Here is a 25,342-nt window from a genome sequence, read left to right as displayed (position 1 = left end):
CGCAATGAGGATGATATGGATTATTGCTTGATTATACGATTAACTCCTGTATAAAATACTTTTGAAGTCACAAAGATTAAGTTTTATTTGCATGATACAATTAATCCTGAGTAAGAATCTTTATGTGAATTTTAAAACAGGAGGGTTGGCAATCAAGGAGTGGAAAAATACTGTCTATGGACCAAATTGCGTAGAAAAGTGTAAATGTATGGGTAGAATCCTTAAAACTCCACCTGAAGAGTAATTTTTTTAATGTTTTCAATTCACAAAGTAGGCATTATAGCACACCAGAAAAGACATGCGAGACACAGGTTTCCAAGCATCCATTATGTGACAAAGTTCCAGATTAGATGAATTGTATCCTTTGAGTACTGATGTGCTAGGAGTCCTTTGTTTGTTCTTTTTCAACACTCCATGAGTGCAACACTTTCCTCATTCTCCCACATCTGCTCACTACCACACCCAATACCCTGCTCCCTCACTCGTCCATTACTGTGCTGCTCCTCCGCATCAGTATTTTTTTCTGTTTTATTTTTTCTGTATTGTTTGGGAAAGGTCCCAGTTGCTTCAAACTGCAGCCATGTTAATCACTTCCCCGTTCATTGCTCTTCTCCCCTTCCCCTTTCTGCACCACAGTTTTATTTATCTCTGCAAGAGCCCAACAGTTGCACACTGCTGCAATACTGCCAGCTTTCCAGTAGCTTGGTCCCAGGTCCCCATAATCACATGATGCTTTTCATTTTTTTTCTGAGAGGGTTCCCTAGTTGCACACTGCTCACATACTCATATATAGTTTTTAAAATACTGTTTTAAACGGCCGTTAGCCATGTTGAAACCATGTGGTAACAGAACAATGGCAAAATGCCTGCTTGTATGTCACGACATTTGCACCTGCATGTGTACATTAAGTTGCCGTTTTGGAATGCTGAACAAAATTTTTCACCATTTCAAGATAGTATGGTGTGCATGTGTGGGTGTGCTTTTGTTGTGGAGCACCGTTGGCCATTTTTCCACTTTTAAAATACCATTCCAACATGTTAGAGTCCGATTTTAGAATGGTGTATTTTAAAAATATATTTGTGTTGAGCATCAGTGGAAAAAAGCATTGAAAACTCGCATTTGGGAGGTGCGACTTACTTGCTTTGGCAATCCTGTTAATGTTGTGGTTACTCTGTAACATGTGTGTCTCAACTGTATGTTTGCATTGTTCTGTGAAACATATATTATGAATAAATAAACTAATAAGAACTTAACATTTAAATTTTATGACAAGACCGGAGGGTCCTCTTACGCTTTTCTTTTCTTGTTTATTTTCAATAGCAGCTGCAGTCAAGACAAAAAAATACAAAAAACTACAAATCCCAACAGGCAAAACGATAGTAGCCAATGGGAAACGACATGTAGTTTGTATAATGCACCAATCACTGACAGGCTGCCCCTATAATACATATCTTGACTGAGAACAGCCCTCTTTTCTTGCTGCTCGCAGTCTAGATAAGTATTATTTATTTCATAATCTTACATGTGTACTTTTACTGTTTTTATGCTTTATTCAAGGATCCTTATGACACGCGCGTATGCCTATTGCGCTTCTTTCCTTATTTAGTCGGCTTGTAGCCTCATGCTCTATTTGCTCCTCTGCGCCTGCCCTTACCGTTAATTTGTACTTTTCTCCCCTCAACGCGACCGCCATTTTATGACGACAGTTCGAGGGGAAAAATGGCAAGTGCTGTTATCCCGCTGTTTCCGCTTCTGTTTTTTCTTCATGTTCAAAACTTCGTCTGACTTTCCGGCAGGCATTTTTCTTCATTTCATCCTCTTTCACACGACCACTCCCTTTTTTTCTCTTCCCAGAGGAGGAGCTTAGAGATTATTTCTCTGAATTCTGTGAGAAGGTTAACCCCTTCCTCACCGCTATTTTTGTCAGCCTCACAGCTTACATTTTTTCATAACCATGGACAGCTCCCCTATTTCTCATGCTGTCATGGAGGAGGAGGAGGAGGAGGCAATTAAGGAAAAGTTAAATGATTTTATTCAACTGTCAGTTGAGCAAGCAGTATCTGCTTCATTGGAAAAGCAGGAAGGGACTCCTACTCAAACTTGATCCTAAACTGGTGACCCTAGCAGTTTCAGATCCAGGAGTCAAAGCGGAAGGTCTCCTTTTTGGTGACTCTTTTATAAAGGAGCTTAGTAAATATGTTGCTACATTTGCATCATTGGACAAGATGCAACAGTCGCTCAGGAAGATGTTCTCCAGTCGGGTTTTCGCCAGGGCTGTCAGAGGCAGGAACCGCTTAGCCTGCCGTACATACAACAACCAAGGTTCTCGTGGCACCTATAACAACGCCTACCAGGAGTACAGACCTCACTTTTACCCACAGAGAAATTATGATTTCAGAAACAAGGGCAACAGAGATTCCAGATTCTCTTCCCAACCCTGTAAGTCAACCTTCTGGCCTTCCTATTATAGGAGTTCGTCTTTTACTGTTCCTTCCAAAATGGCAGTCTCTCGCAGCAGATCCATGGGTTTGAAACACCGTTCAGGGATACACTATCGAGCTCTACTCAAAGCCTTTTCAATCAATCTTTCATCATCCTTCCCAGTTTTCTTTGGAAATGACACACTTGATTTCCTTGGAAATTCAATCTCTTCTTCAAAACAAGCAAATGTCCCTTGCCCCCTCAACCCTTCGGGCTTCGTCAGCTCTGTCTTTTTAGTTCAAAAGAAAAACAGAAAAATGCGTCCTGTTATCAATCTAAAGCAGTTCAACCATTTTGCTATGTACCGTCACTTCAAAATGGAAACTATACTACATCTCAGAGATTTGTTACTTCAAGGCGATTGGATGGTTCGGTTAGACCTTTAGGATGCATATCTCACCGTCCCCATGCATTCTGTTTCAAAGAAGTTTTTACAATTCCAATGGCTCAATCAAACTTATAATTTTTCTTCACTACCTTTCGGTCTTTCTTCCGCTCCATGGTGTTTCACAAAACTCATGAAAACGGTTGTAGCCTTCCTCAGAGCTCGTGGAGTCAGACTGATCATTTACTTGGAAGATATCCTTATCATGAACCAAAATTGTTTGTCTCTTCTTTCTCATGTTCAACTAACTTGCACGCTTTTCACAGATCTCGGCTTCATTATCACCAATGAAAAATCTACCCTAGTCCCGGTTCAAAAGATATCATTTTTAGGTTTCCTAGTAGATTCTGTTTCGGGCACACTTCTCCTTCCATCAGCAAAAATAAAGTCCATCAAATCAGAAATTCTCCAAACTTTACGCAGTTCCCTCCTATCAGATCCCTAGCAAGAATAGTAGGCCTTCTGTCGTCATCAATCCAGGCAATTTTCCCGGGCCCGTTACATTATCGGGCCCACCAAAGGTTGAAATTCATAATCTCCAAAAAGGTCTTGCTTACTCAGACACTATCACCTTAGATCAAGAATCTCGAACAGAATTACAATGGTGGATAGACCATTTAGACGCTTGGAACGGCAGGACTATCTTTGCATCAGCCCCATATCTTGTATTACAATCAGATGCATGTCTACTAGGCTGGGGGGCCCAGTGTGGTCCAATCTCGACAGGAGGTAAATGGTCTCTAGAGGAGTCAAAGTTGCACATCATTTGTTTAGAGATGCTTGCCGGTTCCTTTGTGATCAAAAGCCTAGCAAGAGACAGAGTTTGTTGTTCAGTTCTTCTCAGGATGGACAACGTTTTAGCGGTCCGGACATCAACCATTTGGGAGGCACAAACCTTCAGCGGAATTAGTCAAAGGGTTTTTGGATTTTTGTCTTCAGAACAGAATTTCAGTCCATGCAGAGTATTTACCGGGCAATCTCAATTCAGTAGCAGATTGGCATTCTTGTCATTTTCGAGACTCAAGCGATCGGAAACTCTATTCCGAAGTATTCAACACTATTCATCAGAAATGGGGTCCTTTTCACATAGATCTCTTCGCTTCACGTCTCAACGTACAGCTTCCACAATTTTTCAGTTGGCACCCAGAACCCTTAGCTCAAGCCTTCGATGCTTTTTCCCACGATTGGTACAATTCCCTCAATTATGTCTTCCCTCCTTTCATTATGATACCCCGGTTGCTAGCACAAGTAAGACGTCAACAAGCTACGTTGGTTCTCATAGCCCCTTTCTGGCAATCACAGGTGTGGTTCCCCACTCTTCTGGAACTGTCAATAGACTCTCCCTTTCTTATTCCCTCCTTTCCTGAACTATTGTCCAATCCCCTCGGCCTCTCTCACACCTTAATCCTAGAAAATCTCCTCACTCTTTCGGCCTGGAAAATATCAGGGATTCCCAGCCATTCCCTTCTATTTCGTCAGAGGCTTCAAACCTCATTGAACTCACCTGGGCTTCAGGAACAAAAAAGACATACAAAGCAGCTTGGTCTCTCTGGCATAGCTGGTGTGTGGGAAAACAGATTGATTCCTTTACAGTGGATATAACCTTTATCGTTCATTTTTTGGCGGCGGAAGCCAGTAAAGGTAAAACTTATCGTACCATTAACTTGTACAGGTCAGGGATCTCTTCTTCACACACTTACATCAACGGTAAGCCGGTGTTAGAACATCTGTTGGTTTGCCGTCTTTTAAAGGGAGCACAATTTTCCAATCCTCCTAAACCCAAATACAGTTCATAGTTGGATGTAAATGCTGTTTTCAATCTTTTTATTTCTTGGCCATATAATTCAATGCTTACTTTGAAACAATTATCTGCTAAACTTACCATGCTATTATTCCTTGTTTCTTTCAAACGTCTCTCTGATGTTAAATCTTTAGATGTTACTGCTCACCATTTTACTCCAACAGGTGTTCTGTTTAATATTAATAGACTTACTAAAACTAATCTTTCATCAGTATTCTATCCCTATTTCCCTGACCAACCTAAATTATGTGTAGGCCAATGTTTGAAAGCTTATGAACAACAGGCAGCCGATTTGAGAAATTCCTCAGCGTCCCAACTCCTCATTTCTTTCAGAAAACCCTTCAAACCTGTTTCCTCCTCTACTTTGGCTTGTTGGGTCAGATGGATTATGTCCTTATCAGGCATTTATAATTTTGCCTTTGGTGCCCATTCAGCCCGAGGAGCTATGGCTTCTAAGCCTTTTTGGGTTGGTTCCCCGCTGGAAGACATTTTCAGATCAGCTGACTGGTCTAATGATTATGTATTTAAAGATTTTTATTGTAAGCCAGTTCAAAATGCCTCATTAAATGTAATTGATTTGCTTTAAACTAGCATAATAGGAGCCTCCGGTCTTGTCATAAAATGTAGATTTTGCTAGTAATTTATGAAGGAGTCTTAATTTTATTAAAGACACGGAGGTGAGAATTATACCACCTCTACAAATTCTTACTTTTGTTTATTCCCTCCTTAAAAGCATCTTCAACAACTCAACAGGCTTTCTCCTAAGGACTTCTTCGCCAAACAACGCCTCTTAGCGGCCTCTGCACCTACAACGTTTCAAAGCAACCATCTTCCTTCAGAGGCTCAGATCTTTCCGGACTTTGTTTCTGGACTCCTAATCATTATTCAAGAACTTTTGTCCGTTCTCATGGCAATCTGGATTTGTTGTTCCATTATTCTATTATTTGTTACCTTTTAAACTCTCGCACAAAAAAAGAGGGCTGTTCTCAGTCAACATATGTATTATAGGGGCAGCCTGTCAGTGATTGGTGCATTATACAAACTACATGTCGTTTCCCATTGGCTACTATTTTTTTGCCTGTTGGGATTGGTAGTTTTTTGTAGTTTTTGTCTTGACTGCAGCTGCTATTGAAAATAAACAAGAAAAGAAAAGCATAATACTCGCCTCCGTGTCTTTAATGAAATTAAGACTTTCCATTATAAATTACTAGGAAAATCTACATTGTAGTGAATTTCACAATACAAGTTGTTACTACCAAGCAAAGCAACTGGGGGCAGTATCTAGAGGAAGGAGTTTTGCAATTCACACACACGTTTTCATTCGGGGAACATCAACTAAGCAATAAAAGGAAAAGTGTTGGCTTCGAATGCATAGTGCCCACTCAAAGATCCTGCACACAACAGAAACCTATGCCCGGAATGCCTCTCATACATCTTCGACGGTGAAGATATTCCATTAATCAGCATACTCAAAACAAAACTTACCACCAAGAAACAACGCACTCACAAAACATCCAATAAAACACAATACCTTAATATTGGGTAGTATTTCGTCTGACAACAACTATTGTGTTTAGCATCTACGACATTATCACACCACTGGAGTTAATGATAGAAACAATATACACCCATCTGGATGATATGTCTTGAATGATATTTAGAATACAATATTTATGCATACTGAAAACAGCAAAGGAGCAATAGTTAGACTGATGACGATTGGAGAATCAGATAAATCAAACAAACTATTAACTAATCGAACTCAGTTCTGCAATAGATTATTTGAAACCTTATTAGGAAGGCATACACATAAAGGGCAGTGAGGCCATACTTCTAGCAGAATGTCTGCTACATAACTCACTCTAATATGACATTTTCAAAAATAATGACTTTATATTCATGCAAGTGCGTTGTGTATGTCCACTTAAAATTTTCATTGCAAACATGCTATAAATGTGCTGATGTAGTCTTCCCTCGCGGTGCAGTGTCTGGTCCTGTTTCATGATCAGAGAATAATTCCCCAACCTGCCCAGGAGTTTAGCATTTTGTGATCTGCATTAGTTCAATAGGCTTACCTTATATACAAGTTGGCTCCATTCACGGTTTGCATGACTGTAGTTGTGACTTTCGACATCTATACGCACGAGGCTCCAGTCCCCTTTGCTGGCAAAGGCTTTTTTAGAAACTTCGGTTACGACACTTGAATTTTGTTCTGCCTTCACCAATATCTCATTAACTGCAATCGCAAAATAATAGAAAGAAATGTCACCATAGTTTTGTTCACCTGGAGCGAAAATCCGGGAGATAAACATCTTAAGTTTCAAAATACAACAAACATCGTTTACAAAATATGAATTCAGAAAAATATCTTCATTTTTATAAACACAAAATATTATTTTACACCTTTAAAACGGAACTTATCTTCGCCGTTCTAAAATCAGGCACATTTACATTATGGAGAATAAGCTTTACGGTGTCAGCGTTACGATCTTGCTTTAAGAATGAGTTTGCCTCTGAATGTTTTTTAAAGTTATGATCTTTTCATGTAAGTGTTCCATTGAAAACCATAGAAGTGTAAAACGTTGATTTATGAAGAATTACTGCAAGGATGAATGTGGTGAAGGCTGAGTGTGTGCATGACTGAATGAATTAATTGAACTCGTTAGAATTTTAGAGAATATATTCATTAACGGAGAGCTCTCTTAAGAAATGAGGGACCATTCACTCCTCATCCCATCAAATGTTGTTTCGACCCACAATCCACAGGTTTACTTGCATGTAACTATCGCTTGCTAATGCATGCTCACAATAAGCCAAAAATAGAGGCCATGCAGTCACGTCCATCGCGATTCCAAAACAAGCATTGGGAAAGGCAAGAGGTATGGTGCTGATTTCCAGAATTTCAGATTAGTCAATGCTTGTTTTATCATGGTTTGGGCCTAAACCAATATAAAAATACACATTGGTCAAAAGCAAAAGTATGTTTTAGCCTCACAAAGCACACTTTGTTGTAGTAGTCCCTGGTACTGAATGAGCTACTTTGTGCAAATGTGCTCTTTTGAGAAAGTAGAATGCCATCAATCACAGTGGAGTTGGCCAGCGGCTGTAGTTAGCTGCTGCTCGCTGCATAATGTAGGCGTTCAGACAATATGCTAAGAATGACCACCATTATACCACAATTAGCCAGATATGGGTATCATCATGGCATTGATGCCCACATTATGACCAGGGCCGTACATAATTTTCCTTCTGCATTTCCGGTCAGCGAAAATCTGAAAATTCTGGCATACAGGTAGTAGCTGGGGAGTTCGAATTTTATGTAACTGCCCAATAGGTGTATGACTCTGCTTGCCAGTGACCATTTTCTGGCCCATTAAGTTCCTGGACAGGGGCAGAGGGTGCAAAGCAGGGGAAGGATTTGAATGGCTGCTGAGCAGTACCAGTCCCCATTCCCCTGAGGATTTCTCCGTTTTTCAAACACTGTCCTTTCCATCGCTGGTCATGTTCAGAAAATATTAATGAGTTACAAGCCATGAGGATTTACAATATGTTTGCATGTATAAATATATGAATGCATGTTTGTAGTATGTGGTGTTTGCACAGTGCAAACCTACCAAAAATGTGACAGAGCACTGTACAGAGTGACAGCAGAATATAATGTGAGCATTACTGTAGGCAGGGGATGATGGGTTCTTTGAGGGATGGGGTAGACTATTTTCTGCATTGTGATGTGATATTCCCCGAGTTGTCTTAAGCTCTTCCCTAAACTTACGAGGAATAGCGACAGTCCGGATGGGTATGGGGATGTTGTTCTTGATCCTGGGTGTGTCGATAGTAAGATATGTTGTCTTGTTCTTTCATTCTTTCACTTTTTTGTCTTACGTCGGATGGTGTACATCTGCAGGAGTGACAAGAACGGAAGAACGTGATGAGCATGTCAGTCAGATAGGTGGGTGGGAATCAGGGACAGTCCTGATGGCTTTGTAAGTGATGTTGCTGTATTTGAGGTTGGCATGCATGGCAGTAAATGAGGCCCGTGAAGATACATCATGGTGGGGATGGTGTGGTTATGTTTCTTCCAGCCCCCAATAATGCGTGTTATGGCTTGGAGGGTTCCCATGAGAAGGGTCAGTGTATGGTCTTGGGGCTAGTGCACAGGACTTCTTCATTATCCTCGTGCAATAGAAAAAAGGCTTGATTAACAGTTCGAAAGTCACTTTCTTGGAGAAATGGTTTTACCATCAGAGAGAACTGGTAGCGTCTGTCATGCTGTTCTCTTGGAGATATGTTCCTTGAGGGTGAGCTCAATGACTTGGCATTGTTCAAAAGTTGGGGCTTGAAACATTGAGGATTTATTTTATCGAGCCAGGTTTGAACTACTAGCTGCTTGTTGTTGGCAAAAGGAGGAATTCAATTCCGGGGGCCTTAAGCTTCTGATAGTTGCTGGAAGTCCTTCAAGCCTTTTGGTGATCTTTATCTGTGGTCAGGATGATGTCATCCACAATTTGTAAGATAGCAGTTTCTCTGCTACAGTGTGATCTAAGACTGAATAGATAATCAAGAGGTAGAGGGTTCCTCTTTATTTGATCTTGAAATCCTGCATCAATTGCATTGATGATGGGTTTGTATTTGGTGAAATAATCAATGTAAGGAGTAGATTCTTCAGGAGAGAGAAGAGCTGGCTTGTTTTTAAAGTTTCTGGAACGATACCTTGCATGAAGGAGGTATTGAGAGTGGTTAATATGGGTGAAAGAGCTTCTCTGGAGAGAGCATTGTTGATCAATGATGGTAAGACATCTACATTGGAGGTGACTTACAAGGTGTTAAGAATGTTAGCAAAGTCGAAGGGTAACAGGCATACGAAGGTTGACCATTGGGGGATATAATTCAGTGAAGTGGGCGTAGAACCAAGCTTGGTGTTATTGCTCTGCCGTTGGTGACACTGTCACCATATTTTATTTTGCAGAACAGCTGCCCATCATCCATGCCAGAACGTGGGTTACGGGTTGACTGTGGTGCTAGTTCTAGTCGAGCAGCAATCACAATCTTTGTCAGGGTGAGGCACAGGCCAACCCTAAATTAACCAGTACTCACTCCTCTGGTAGCTTGGCAGAGAGATCTCAGGCTTAATTTAGAGGCAATGTGTAAAGTATTTGCTCAACACTTCAAACAGTAAATACCACACAAAAAGGACCCTACACCAAAATAGGAAAATAGAGCAACATGTAATAAATAAATCAAGACCAAAATGACAAAACTTAATCAGAAGAACCAGAGTTATGAATTTTAAAAGACTTTAGCAAAAATAGACCCAAAAAAGCACAAAGCAAAAACTCAGGATATCTGATTGCGCTGGACCAGATCAAAGTCACACTTGGAGGTGGATCGCAATGGAGTGCAGGTTGGCTACAGTTATCAAATTAGGCTTGCTGAAGCTTACCTTCTCAAAGTCTCTGCCAAGAGTCCTGTTCTTGTTGGAGAGGGCTGTGAGGAGTGAGGAAAGCATTGTGTCCCCGCAGAGATCAATATTGTAGCGCAAAGAGTCTGGCTGATGGAGTTTTGGGCGGAATGGCGGTGCAAGCTGGAAGTTCCTGGTACAAACAGGCCTGCATGCGGTTGCGGAGAGCCCAAAAGCTTGATCTCAACTCACTGAACAACACCAAGGGTTCAGGACATGAGGAGCATCTCTTGGGGGCCAGGAACTCACTTCAGCTGGGTCCTGGTGCACGATATTGAGGAGCATTTATGTTCCTGAGGCTCAGATCAGGCCAGCAGACTAGCCCTTGGAGACTCTCTAGTGTCCTGGGTTCAGGATGAGGTTGCTGGTCCAGTTCTTCCTCACCAGGCAAGAGACAGCATGTCAGCACAGCAGGACAGCAGTTCCTTCAGAGCAGCAGTCCAGCAGAGTAGCAGTCCTATCAGCAGCACAGCAGCCTTCTTCCTTGTAGAGTACCCATAGGTCCAGAAGTGTATTGAAGAGTTGGTATCCAAGGCCCTCTTTTTAAACCTGTAACAGTGGTTCTGGAAGGTGGGAGAAGCTTCTAGACAGTGGGTTTAAAGTGCATGGAATTTTCTGCACCCTGTGCCCTGGTCCCAAGCTGTCTGCAGTAAGAATGTGGTGTTGATAGGCCCTCTGTGTGAAAGCAGACCACAGGCTATTCAGTTGTAAGTGGAGCACCCCCTCCTCCTGTCATCAGATGGCCCATCCAGGCAAATATAATCCGTGTATTGTGTGACTAGGAGGAATCTACTAGGTCCTACCTGGTCATGTGAACCAAGACAGGCTGCAAGCACAAAAGGCTAAGGGCAGGAAAATGTCAACTTTCTAAAAGTGGTATTTTCAAACTTGTAATGAAAAATCTGACTTTACCATTAAAGAGGATTTATCATTACAAATTCATAGACACCAAACATGACATAGCCTGCTCCCAACTGGAAATTACAGCTTATTAAATGTGATGAGCAATCTCCAATGTTAAGGGAGGGGTAGGCCTCACAGTAGTGAAAAACACATTTAGGGGTTTTCACTACCCAGGACATGTAAAACTTGAAAGTACATGTAGAGCCTTTTAATTACACAACATCCAGCCCTATGGACTACCTAAGTCCTATCGTAGGGGTGACTTAGATGTAATACAAAGAGAGTGTAAGGCCTGGCTATGGGACTTTAATTCCACATCGAAATGACAGTTTAAAACTGTATTCAGGCTGCAATGACATGCCTGAAACATGTTTTACAGTGTCACTCAAGTGGGTGGCACAATAGGTGCTGCAGGCCCACTGGTAGCATTTAATGCATAGGCCCTGAGTATATGGTATACCACTCTACAAGGACCTATAAGTAAATTAAATAAGCCAATTAGGTATAAGCTAATTTAACCATGTTTTAGGGGAGTTAGCACAACCAGTTTAGCACTGGTTAGCAGTGGTAAAGTGCACAGAGTCCTAACGCCAACAAAAATGAGTCCAGCCAGCAAAATGAAGGAGGAGAGGCATAAGGCTTGAGGAAAAACCATCCTAAAGGTGACAGGTCTAACAATACACATATATATATCCAGTGTGATTTCCACACTGTTAGCCATAGTTATTGTAAGCCACTGTTTAAAGACTCACTCAAACATGAAAATATACTTTTGGCTTTTGTGTTCTTTCCCTCGTTTCAAGAGCCAAATTGCAGTAGTTTGTGCTAATCAAATATTACAATGGTTTTAATTTACGTGAGAACTATTTATCTGTGTGTTCCATAGAGAGTGAATAGTGAATTTCCACACCTTGGAAGACCTGGCTGGGATGTATCATCCTGCTATATCTTTTGAATTACTTTTATCTGAAACCTTACATAATCCGATGGCTGGGAAGAAGGCTGAAGCCATAGTATGATGAAATGCTGGATCCTGATTGGTCATCTCTCCCTGAGAACTGTAGGGAGGGCTGCATCTTGTTGAGAATTTTATGATTCAGTTGTGCATTGCTGGGGCAGTTAGATTCAGATGTCCCTCTCCACTCTCTTGAGATCAACTGTCTTATTCTGCTCCTGTGCAAATAGTTAGACTCCTGAACAAATCCATTCCACTGGAATCCCATTCCAAATCAATCCTACTTTGTTTAATGTGTATGTTGCCCAGTTGGCAAATTTGATTTGATCCTTTGGATTTATCCCGACCTCCTATGCGGATGATACTCAGCTCATCATCCCAGTTAATAAGACCTGGGAAGAGGTTGTGGATCGGTTCAACAATTGTATGCAAGCAGTTAGTAATTGGAGGAAGACTAACTGGCTTAAAATGAATGCTACCAAAACCGAACTTCTCTGTTTTGGGCCGGGAAATGAGCAATGGAGTCCACGTTGGTGGCCCACAGATTGTGGTACCCTTCCTGTTCCCACTATTGTCAGCAGGAATCTGGGTATCTTTTTTGATGATCATTTATCCTTCAAAAGTCAGGTGAATCACACCCTAAAGACATGCCTATGGCTTATTAAAATGCTCAGGAAAATCTTTCCTTAGCTCCAATATGAATGGGGAGTTTCTGCTACTTTAGCATTGGTTATGTCCAAAGTAGATTATTGTAATGCGTTATTTCTTAACCTGGACAAAGCTTTGATTAACAAGTTGCAACTGGTCCACAATTCGGCTGCTAGGGCGGTTCTTAACCTCTCTCGCTGGGCATCAGTTAGAGGGAGCCTTAAACAACTACACTGGCTTCCAGTGGCTCAGCGCATCATTTTTAAATCGCTCTGTCTGACTCACAAAGCAGCTCACGGGATCGTTCCTCGCTACCTTACCACCAGGCTCTGCTGGCATGTTCCTTAGAGAAATCTTAGGTCTTCCAAGGCCTATAGAATTCAGGTCCCACGTACCTACAGAGCCAAATGGGGTGACAGTGGATGCAGCAAAATGCTGGAATTCGCTTCCTCTGAATATTAGGCAAGAACCCTGCTACCTAAGGTTCAGGAAACTGGTTCAAACGTGGCTCTTTCCCTGATAGCCTCTGTTTCTTTCTGTTTTTTTTTCTCCCAGGCATTCTTCCTTTCCTTCTATCGTCTGTTTCTTTGGGTGGTTCCTTGGTGTTGTTTTTCTTTCTCACGTTCTGAACTAGCACTTCGACGCTCTTCGTGAGCCGGAATGCGCTCTATAAATCCGACATACATACATACATTCTTTCTTTACCTGACTTAGGCCTGATTTAGATCTTGGCGGTGTTACCACCAAGGCGTGCCGACGGCAGACCCGAGAAGATCGTCAAGTTGACGGTGTTCCACCCACCATATTTAGATGTTACAGCTCTGCAAGTGGAGTAGTGTCAACGGATTTCTGATAGAGGGAGATGGTGGTGGGACCCAATGGACTTCGTAGAATGGTAGTGGCTAAGGAATGGAGGTAAGTGACACACACATACACACACACACTCCCTTAGGCATAGCTGTCCCCCTGCACTACACACTATACAACACACCACACCATCATCCCTTACAATTCCAACACAACACAACCTGCACGTGCTGGAAACACACAATGACATACATTAATGACACAATATACACACACCACTGACACTGCACCCACACATGACCACAACAGCTAACACAACTACACACTCAGCTACACAAACACATTCACACATATGCACAACTACACACATCTTGACAACGTTCACCACACAACGAAACTCACCTGAATGTGTCACACGGCAACACAACATACACAACAATAGCAATCTCATAAGCAAGTGACAAACATACCAACAAAACCACGTCATCAGCTCCTGCTCCCTCCACTTCATCTCGCCAGTCCACACACACACAGACAAATACACATACTGACTCATATACACAATAAATAGCACAAACCTATTCGTACAGGTCCCCTTGCAATGCGCTCACATAGACACCGTCGGCCAATGTTAGTGTACTGTCACTGTGGTGACAGCATTCATCTGGCTATGAATGATGACACCACAATGACAGTTGTGTTTGTGTGCGATATGTGTGTTGTGCCAGTGTGTCCCCAGCGATGTGTGACACCATTGTGTACCCCACATATGCATGTCACAGTGATTTTAAAGAATTACTTTGACATGTATTTGCCTGCAGTGGTCCCGACCACCCAATCACTGCACACCCAACATACCCTGGCAATGCGGCATCCCTACCTATGAGTCCGTCAAGGAGGGTTGTGTTTTCTCCATGGGTGGCTGGCAGCAGTGACAACAGTACTTGTTGTTCAGTCATGTCCAATCAAACAGGTGTGGAATGAGAAGAAAAGGTGAGTTTTCATTCCTCCCCCCCCAATCCTCCAATTCAGACATGGAGGTCGGACTGCCACTGTTTTCTTTTCCTGTAAGGCACATCCAAGGCTGCACAGCAGGAAAGGTGGCTGGGGTCCTGCCAGCATCCACGTTTCTCTCTCCCACTGTTGAGGGGGGCAGTTTTCCTTTGAAGAGGCGGTGGTTCCAATGCAGGCTTTCATCTATGGGACCTCCAACATCTAAATACGGTTGGCAGCAGATGGGTTTTTAGTCAAAAAGTCAAAGGCATGACCGTTACCGCCTACATCTAAATCAGGCCCATTATCTTTATTTGAGTCTGCCTTTTGGAGGCTTCGCTTGCTAACACCTTTTGCTTAAAGATTTTCATCAGTTTCCAGTTTTGCTTTTAGCTTAGCATGCTAAGGAATCTCCCTTCATGGGAAACAGAATTTGCTCAATTTCCTTATGACAACTTTAAACAGTATGTTCTGGCATTTGCTATTTTGGATTGCTTTGAATTATACTGATCAACACATTTAAATGATGATCATCAATTTATGACTAATTGAACGATTTGAGTTTGTAAATTCACAACTCTATAAATAAACCTTCAATGATTGCAAATCTACTACTCTCTATCATACTTCTGAGGCCTAACGAGCATCACTGTTATTGATATATTGTTGATTTGGTGATGTTAAACTTCAAACTGGGACTAAAGATCCAATCACTCAAGTGCAGCTTGTACTTGAGTTGGCACCAACGACCTGCAAGTTGCAAATCAGTTCCCTGCTGCTAAGATGTATATTTTCTGTATTCTTTCACTGAAGAAGAGGTTGATGGCATTATGTATGTTTGTGTAGTATGGGATAGGTGGGTCATGTAGCTGGTTGATGCAATGCTTGCTACTGATGTATGCTAATGCACAATTAATACTTTGTATGTATCAATTGACTGGTTCAAAACATGACAGCTGTAATGTAGGCTGATAAACATGAATTATCCTTTATACTACAGCTGTTTAAGGATTATGTTTCTTGACTACTTACCTCAGCATTCCAATAAAGTAATCCAAACTCTTCCCTGGCTTCAGGGAGCAACATTTGTGCACCCCGCTGTTACATCCACAACATAGGGACTCGGCTGTAGAGAAAAGGCTGTGATAACCAGTTCTCCTAAATGCCATACTCATGCTGATCAAGAAGCGTCTTACAAGGCCACGGCCATCTGCAGGGGAGGAACACAATCGACGCACTTCAGGCGGCCTAGTGTTTTAGGCATGATGCACTAAAATTAAAGTATGCACGCAGAGGCTGAGATCCCCTCCCAACAACAATCTATATATTTCAGGCTCCTGTATATGTAATAAAAGGGAACCTATAGGCTTGGAAAGGGGTTTTAAATGCCAGGTTGGCATGGCAGCGTAACACTGCATTCAGGCTTCAGCAGCAGGCGTTAATGTGCTAATTATGTGGGTGGCACAAAAGTGCTGCAGGCCCACTAGATGCATTAAATATGATGGCCCTAGGCACATTTAGTGCACTTTACTGGGGACGTATAAGTAAATTAAATATGTCAATTAGGTATATACTGTTCAAGCCATGTTTTAGGGAGAAAGCAGAAGTACTTCAACACTCGTTAGCGGTGGTAAACTGCACTGAATTCTAAGCCTACAAAAACGATTTCAGCAAAAAGTGGAGGGAAAAAGGAAAAGGTATGGGGATAACCCTGAAGAGAGAGCCATTTCCAACAGGGCAACACACCCAAGTCACCCAGCCACTGCCAAACACTTTCCTTAACAGAAATCCAGATCTATCGGCTTTGCAAGTGCTCTCTTCCGGATTTATTTCATAGACACGCTTTATCTGTCTCACCTGTAACTGAACAGGACCAAGAAATGATCTGGGTATCTCATGTCCTACTTAAATGGTGTTCAACCAAGAGATAACGCTTTTTCTCTAAGAAGCTATTTTTAAAACCAACAGTGTCTTTTAGCTGGGTGCCGCATCAGATTGATCATATGGATGATCGTAAAAGGTCTGAGAGGCCAAAGCCGCAGGCCAGTCATGGGCAGGACTTTTTCCTAAACTAGATTCTAATCAAAATGTATGTTTATTGATTTTTAGAGGGTGGTTTATTGCCAGGGCTGCCCAACACTACGCATGAGACTGAAAAAGCTTTATTCCACCGCATGTATAAAGCTGGATAGCTCAATATCATGGCATAATGAAGCTAAATGGCTCAAAGGGATCTTGACGTACATGACATGTATGGTAAAGCCTTGGACCAGCCTCTGCCACCCTCACTACCTCCAAGGGCCACACTCCTCCCACTGGCACCCATCCAAGGCTTTCATTGGAATACTCAGTTGGGCCTCACTGCTGCTTCAAAATGTCTGGAGATGGGACCCCAACCAATAGCAGAATATCCCCTTCTCTCTAAAGAGTGAACAAAAAGGTATCCTGAGCCCTCCCTGCAATCGCTGGCCTGAAGACAATCGATTAATACTCATTGTCAGTTTTGTTTTGATATGGTAAGTGCCCTGGCTTGGTTTAAGTGTGAGATGATTGACAGAGGTACTGTCGCAGCTTCCCCCACACCCCCCCCGTGTACCCTTCAGTTCACAAGTAACTAAGAACTAAAGGAAGAGATTTGAACACACTCTACTTTTCAAAATGACAAAAAAGGCAAACCATTTTCTAGATAAAAGTTGACACGATGTGTGCAGAACGAGGGAAGAGGGCGCAGCCAGCCCTCTTCATCCATTGGTCTATTAGGTTGTCTTTCACTCTTTGCTGCCATACAGCAGTGTGTTCAGCCCACTTCATCCGTTGGCTTCTTTCACTGAGTGACGTCATTTTTCCTAGCACTATATTATTTGTGCACTTTTGTGTACGCACTCGTGGGGTAATGCTTTTTGTTTATTATTGTTATCCTTTCAGGAAATCCAATACTCTGCCGGCTAAAGCCCGATCTACAGTGTGTTTCACAAGTCAATTCCTAGGAGACGTTTTCTATTTCACTGCCTCAGTCCATTAGCTAGATGCGATTGATTCGAAACATTTAAAATGTTTTTTCGGTGCACTGTTTCTTACCATACCGCTCCTAAAAGTGATTTGTCCAACACGGGATGGTAGGTTCAGCACTTTGTAGACAGAGTAAGATTACGTGTGAACGGGATGGAGTGCGTTTCCCTTACTGGTACGAATAGGATGGTGGACTTCATTTTATTAGGCTGCCAATTAATGTTTTACCCCTGTTTTATAAAACAATTCACTACGCCCATCATTTATATCAAGAAAGTTTCTGTACATTTGGGCTCAAACCGATGTCCAGTTTTTTTTTTCTTTCGGATGTGGTGAGTGCAGAAAGACTGAAACGTCTCGAACTCAAGGCAAGTGATCCTTTGACTTCAAAGGGGCTAGTTTTCTGATGATTTAGACAAAAAACAACATGTGTTTCCGAAAATACAGAACACACTGAAATCTGAAGTACAAATGTGGTGAAGCTAAATTTCTAGGTCTTGTCTGTGACAGCCCATGCACTGCCCCTTGCACAATATATTGTTAACTTAAACAGGTCTTAGAGCAAGTCCATCACTTAACATTGTTTGGCTTCATTGTCAGTCTTATTTCCTTGCTTTCCCTTGGTCAGCCCGCGTGGCTTCACTTCATCTTCATGCATTTGTCCCTTTCTTGGAGCATGGACCAAGTACTTCTTCCTTTAGGAACCCAGAGTCCTTGCACTGCTCGCATGCTTTCAGGAATACTTTTTTTTAATGTTAGTTGCAGCACTCCACTTCCCCTGACAATGCTTGCTATATACCTCTGATCCCCTCCTCACTTTGGTGCTTGTCCCGTACCCCTGCTCCTATCCCCCATGTTTTTGCTTGCCCTGTCCCTCTGAACCATTCTGCCAGAAAAAAAAAAACATTTTTATGTGGCCAGCACTGGTTGTGTCATAAAGCCTTTTTCCACCACCTGCTCCCCCCCGTTGCTGCTTGCCGTATACTCTGTCCCTCCCACATCGATGCTTGCCCCACCCTGAACCTCTCCCCTTTCTGTTGCTTGTCCTTTAACTTCTGTTCCCTCCAGCGAGAAAAATGCAAGCGTTAACAAAGCCAATAGATCTTTCCTATGCAAGATCAACTGACTTTGTCATTTTAACCATGTTGTACAGCAGCACGTCTACTATGCAGTATGGTTGAAAGTAAAAAAAAGAAATAGAGCGATGACATAGTCAACGCTGGCTACTTCACAGCACTTTTTTTCAAACTTTCAACCATGCTGTACAACATGGCAAAATATATTGACAAAGCCAAATAGCTTTACTGTTTGCTACTTGCTAATAATCTTTCTCTTCTCTACTTGCAAAATCATGGATATGAAATGAGTAGTGGATGACTGAGGTGAGCAAAGGTGTACTGTTCTTGAGAGGAAATAACTTATGCATCACTCACTTTGTTATATTTTCTGGATGAGAAGGTACATTTTAATGTGCCTATGGATCCAGCAAGGTGTTGACACTATTTAATAAAATAATCTAAAGATAATCCAATGTCAAAGTGGGGAGATAAAGGATTAGGAATTGTGTGGCCTCGAGAACATATGTGGAATTGAGTCCATAAATTGATTAGATTTTCAGTAGATCAAGTACCTTTAAAAAATAAATAAGCCTTCTTGAGGCAAGGTGAGATAAGTTAGAAACCATGAGGTTTTTTTTTAATAATGAAAGTTAATTACCGAAGGCAAAATATTGCTAGTCTCAAAATCAGTCAAAATTCATAATAAATCTTATATAGGAAATTATCTGAAAATTCAATAAAACTGCAGAAATCAGTAATGCAACATGAAGTCTGGTTTAGGGTCTCCTTCAACAGAGCATGTAATAACTCAATGTTAGTCTGCTCTCTGCTAATCAGAAAACTAATACTTGTTTACCTCTATATTATGCCCTCTTTAAAGGAAAAACACAGTAAACATCACACAGTCATGATGAGGTGAGCAAAATGTTACACAGGCTCTGCAACACAGAATACATTCAAAAATATCTAACACCATCCCCTAAATTAATAATAATTAGTCCCATTTAGCCCTAATGTGGTTAGATGTGTCAGTACGAATCTAGTTATAAATAAAACAATGACAGAGATGAATAGGCCCACTGAGTTTTGGCAGGAAAAACAGAAGAAATAGCAATATTTATGAGGAAGGTTTCCTCTTGAGTTTACAAGGAATAACATTTTCCTTTATAGAGAGCAAGCAGGGTTACAGAACATATTACATTCAATAATGCTTTAATTCACATTTTGTGTATGGAGTGAGTGAAAAATTAAAACATTTTAACATTTGAAATATAATATGGAATCTGGGCCTAGTTTGGAAAGCTAAGAAAACATAGGCCCTCATTACAACCCTGGTGGTAAATGCCGCCTACCGCCGTGCTGGCGGCCGCCAACATACCGTGAATGCGGCGGTAATCCACCACGGGTATTATGACCCACACATAGAATTCCGCCACTATACAGACACCCACACAAGTACGCCACACCAAAGGTCAGTGATAAACTGGTGATAGCAAAACCCACACTGTTACACCAACAGGAATACTCCCACAGTATCACAACCCACGAATCACCGCAGCTGTCTTTCAAACGTGGTAAACCATTGGCGGTACACACCGCCACAGTCAAAATGCACACACACTAACAAAACAACACCACATTGGACAATTCAATATACACACACCTGACACACATTCACACACCACACCCACACACCCAAACCACTATAAAACACACACCCACAATACCCACAACCCCTTACGGCAAAAGAAATGAGACCAAGCACACAGAGACAAGCAAGGAGCACCCACTCAATCAGAGGCAGAGACCACCATCACTCATACACCATTTATGCACATCACAGCATACACCACAACACATCACCCCATACATCCTCACACATATCACTCATACCACACCCATGGCACCCCAAAGACACCCCAGGTTTTCAGAGGAGGAGCTAAGGGTAATGGTGGAGAAAATCATCCGGGTAGAGCCACAGATTTTTGGATCACAGGTGCAGCAGACGTCCATTGCAAGGAAGATGGAGCTATACAGAGGATCGTGGACAGGGTCAACGCCGTGGGACATCACCCAAGAACAAGGGATGACATCAGGAAGAGGTGGAACGACCTACGAGGGAAGGTGCGTTCCATGGTATCAAGACACCAGATTGCTGTACAGAGGACTGGCAGTGGACTCCCACCTCCTTCCCCACAGCTAACAACATAGGAGGAGCAAGTCTTGGTGATCATGCATCCTGAGGGCCTCGCAGGAGTAGCAGGAGGACTGGACTCTGGTAAGTCAAATATTTACTACTATATCCCCCACCCTACCTGCATGCCATCACAAACTCCTACTCCTACCCTCACCCCATCACTCCACCAAATCACATATACCGCACTATCACAACTCACCCATCCCAATACCAAGCCCTGCATGCAACAGCAGTGCATGGACACCCATCACAGACCTGCATGGACACCCATCACCACAGCATGCCCAGTAGAGAGACTCACCCAGCCCACAAAATCAGCACTAACACAAGGGCAAGCCGACAGGGAAATCACAATCAGAGATGGAAACACACCCATTCACAATATGGCCCACGCAGATACATTAACATTGCATTTGCATCCCAACAGGACGCCTACTCAACGTCACCAGAGAGGAGGTGCCAGCTACATCCAGTCCCCCCCCGAAGAGGCCCACAGAGACGACAGTAGCTCTGCACGCCTGGATCACAATGACCAACCTGGCCCATCAGGGGCCTCTGGACAGTCGGTCCCCTGTCACAGTCCCAACCCACCACAGAGCCTCCTCCCTCAGGAAACACCAGCACAGCACTCACCCAGTAGGCCCATGCCACTGTCCTCAGGAAATGTCAATCAGCAGTGTGTCCACCACTACAGGGACCCCAGGCAACCCCATAAACACAGGATGATCAGGGACCTGGGGTCAGTGGCAGTAGGCACACGGTTCGAGAACAGAGGCACAGGACAACAGGGAAGCTGGGAGGACTGCTGTGGGACAAGGGGAGGACAGGCCCAGGAAACCCACTGTCCACGAGGTGCTCCCAAACATCCTGGGAGCATACAACCATTCCCAGGAGACCATGGGCCAGATACTGGCCGAGTTGCAGGAGACCCAGCGGCTGCAGGAGGGACAGTACTTGGGGATTAGGGATGACCTAACAAAATCTACACCATCCTGGTCACCATTGCAGGGGTGCTGGCTGACATGGGCAACACCATGAGAGAGGCAGTGTCACAACAAAGGGCGCCTGACACTAGCCAACCCGAGGAACAGCCTTCCACCTCTGCCAGCGCTAGTGGACAGGAGGCCCCGCAACAGGACCAACAGGCCACCAGCACCCCACTCCCTGCAGAAGGAGAACCACCCCGCAAACAGCCCCTGCGATCCAGGCAGAAGACAGAGAACATTGCCAAGACCCCTGCCAGGAAATAAGACTCTCATGATTGTCACCCGTCAGTCCCACTCTGTTACCCTGTCCACCTTTAACTGCCATTGCTCCCCTTCCAATGCCCCTTTGGACAATGCACCTGTGATACCAAGAGACTGGACTCTACCATGGACTTTCCTACACCATCACCCCAGCCCCTTGCACATACCCCCATACTTATTAGCACCTAAATGAACACCCTTAAAACAAATAACAATATGGAGTCAGTCTAATGATTCACACATGTATTAGTACAACATTATCAAAGCATTGCAATGTATATGTACAGTGAAATATACTACAGGATGACCTTTGTTGGGCAGCAGTACATATAGCAGGAGCCAGAATAGGGCACAGTGATCTGAAAATAGAGATTCCAATGGGAACAGCCAGTGGCCATAGACATAGGGAAACAGGCTGCCATGCACAATGTCCAACAGAAAACTGAAATGTAAAGTGAACTTACTGTGTCTTACCTGTGTGTCACTGGAAGTACTGCTGTATTATGTTTGTTCTGTTGTCCACATCTTCTTCCTCTGCCTCCTCTTTGTCACTGTCCACAGGCTCCACGGCTGCCACAAGACCATCTCCAGGCACATCCTCTTGCAGAAAAGGCACCTGGGGTCTCAAGGTCAGGTTGTGCAACATACAGCATGCCACGATGATCTGGCATACCTTCTTATGTGGGTAGTACAGGGATCCATCTGTCAGATGGAGGCACCGGAACCTGGCCTTGAGGAGGCCGAAGGTCCTTTCTATAATCCTTCTTGTACGCCCATGTGCCTCATTGTAACGTTCCTCTGCCCTAGTTCTGGCATTCCCCACTGGGGTCAGTAGTCATGAGAGGTTGGGGTAACCAAAGTCACCTGCAGATTTCGAGGAATAACTGTTAGACACACACTAACCCTTAGGGGCAATCCCATACTCAGACATCAACATATACTCGAATGGGGACCTTTGGCTCACCTATTAGCCACACCCGGTACCTCTGGAGTTGGCCCATCACATATGGGATGCTGCTATTCCTCAATATATAGGCGTCATGCACAGAGTCAGAATATTTGGCATTCACATGGGAGATGTACTGGTCCGCCAAACACAACATCTACACATTTATCGGGTGATAGCTTTTTCTATTCCTGTAAACCTGTTCATTTCTCCAGGGGGGGACAAATGCTACATGTGTACCATCGATAGCACCAATGTTGTTGGGGACATGTCCCAGGGCATAAAAGTCAGCTCTCACTGTGGCCAGATCCTCCACCTGGGGGAAAACAATGTAGTTGCACGTGTGTTTCAGCAGGGCTGACAACACTCTGGTCAACACGCTGGAGAACATTGGCTAAGACGTCCCTGATGCCATGGCCACTGTTGCTTGGAAGGAACCACTTGCCAGGAAATGGAGCACTGACAGGACCTGCACAAGAGGGGGGATTCCTGTGGGATGGCAGATAGCTGACATCAGGTCTGACTCCAATTGGGCACACAGTTCTAGGATTGTGGCACGATCAAGTCTGTATGTGATGATAATGTGTCTGTCCTCCATTGTCGCAAGGTCCACCGGGGTCTGTACACCGGAGGATGGCGCCATCTCGAATGCTGCCTCAGCGGTTGAAGCCTATAGAAGAGAACGGTGAGCAGAGGGTCATATTTCCACATCTATTGCACTAATGTTGATTTGTTTACTTTACAGAAGCAGTATGTGAACTCGAGAGTCAGTTGATGTGCCAATGTCTGTTGTGACGCACCTAAGTGCCATGCCCTGTGCCCCCCTGAAATGGCGGCTGCCTGACCTGTGAGGAGGGACAGGTGGAAATGAGGTAATAGCGCTGGCGTTGTGCGCCGTCGCGGTAGGTGGTTGATGACCGCCGCGCAACTTCACATTGGTGATTATTGGGCCCTATGGGTTCCAGGAGCCAATGGCGATATACGCCGGCGGTGACGGTACGCACCGCCACGGATGTGACCGCCATTTTCTTACTATTCACTCACCTGTTACCTGACCTTCAACAGGAGAGGACCTACACTGCAAGTGCTGCTGTGACCTGTGTCTGCAAGGGACAATGGCTCATGTGTCTGGGGAAAGGGCCCCTGCCTTCTCTGCAGAGGAGTTGGAGAACGGTCCTCCAGACAAACAGGTGAATACACTGTGAGCATGATGCGTGGGCCATGAATGTAAGGAGTGCTGTGGATGTAAGCCACATGTTGGGGGGTGCTGAGGTGTCCTGGACAGAATGCAGCATGTAAGGTGGTCAGTGTATGTGCGTCAGGGCATGGGTGGGAACTGGTGGGCAATGAGTATGACGGTCCGGACGGGTGAGTGATTTTCATTTCTGCTGTCTTTTTCCTCCAGGTCGGCGCCCACCAGAAAAAGGGTTTTTGGCGTGCCATCACCAAGGAGGTGCGGACTCTGGGGGTCTTTCACAGGCGTAGTACCCACTGCCGCAGGAGATGGGAGGACCTGTGCCGCTGGTCAAAGACGACGACGGAGGCCCAGCTGGGTCTGGCCTCCCAATGTGGAAGGGGTGCCCGTCGCACCATGACCCCCCTAATGTTCCGCATCCTGGTGGTGGCCTATCCAGAGTTGGATGGGCGCTTGAGGGCATCACAGCAGCCACAAGGGGGTGAGTACAGATTCAGAGTCAACGCCAACGGTGGTGTTGTTGCTGGCATTGGCCAAGTGTATCCTCTGTCTCTCCCCCCTTTTTGTTTTGTCACCCTGCCCTTGTGTGCATTAGCATCATCTGGCGGAGGAGCAGAGGCACCGGCGACGGAGGGAGCTGCATCCCACATGAGCCTGTAGGCCGAATCCACCAAGGGTGAAGGCACCAGTGGGATGGAGTGCGAGGGGAGAACCACGACGGAGACAAGAGGGGAGACCACAGATGGTGACTCCTCCTACAATGGAAGCTCCCTGACGATGGTGGCACCTCTGTGCCCACTCCAACAACAGGTACAGCTGCCACCCCTCCTACCAGCACCGCCCTCCCAGCAGCCCCTCAGCATGTTTCCTGTGCTGGCTCACCCAGGAGGATGGGCATCTCCTTCGCCCCAGGCACCTCAGGCCCTGCCCCAGTCAGCCGTGCTGCCCTCAGTGAGGAGGCTATTGACGTCCTGAGATCCGTCTCTGTTGGACAGTTAAGCATACTGAATGCCATTCTGGGTGTCGAGAGGCATTTGCAACAAACAAATGCATACCTGGAAGGCATTCACTCTGGCGTGGCAGCCCAACAGATAGAATTTCAGGCTGTGGCCTCAGCACTGATGGCAGCCATTGCCCCTGTGTCTAGCCTCCCCCTCCAACTTCCTCTACCCAGTCCTAATCCCCTCAACCTCAGCCTATCCCAAGCACACCTTCATACCAGCATTCACCCAAATCAACACACAAAAGTGGCTCAGGCA

The 25,342-nt window shown here is 44.1% G+C and overlaps 1 protein-coding gene across 1 annotated transcript in view; it reads right to left on the bottom strand.

The window, feature by feature from the left end:
• LOC138268065 (5-hydroxytryptamine receptor 3A-like) overlaps positions 1–25,342 on the bottom strand; it is a 287,520-nt gene that overhangs the window by 114,378 nt on the left and 147,800 nt on the right. Inside the window, exon 6 of the mRNA XM_069217426.1 lies at positions 6,743–6,903. Coding sequence (XP_069073527.1) covers positions 6,743–6,903 — 161 coding nt within the window. The remainder of the gene's footprint in view (positions 1–6,742; positions 6,904–25,342) is intronic.

Source organism: Pleurodeles waltl, chromosome 12, assembly GCF_031143425.1.
Source record: "Pleurodeles waltl isolate 20211129_DDA chromosome 12, aPleWal1.hap1.20221129, whole genome shotgun sequence".
Classification (NCBI taxonomy): domain Eukaryota; kingdom Metazoa; phylum Chordata; class Amphibia; order Caudata; family Salamandridae; genus Pleurodeles; species Pleurodeles waltl.
The sequence above is the reverse complement of the archived record's forward strand: the minus strand, read 5'-3'. Positions and strand labels throughout refer to the sequence as shown.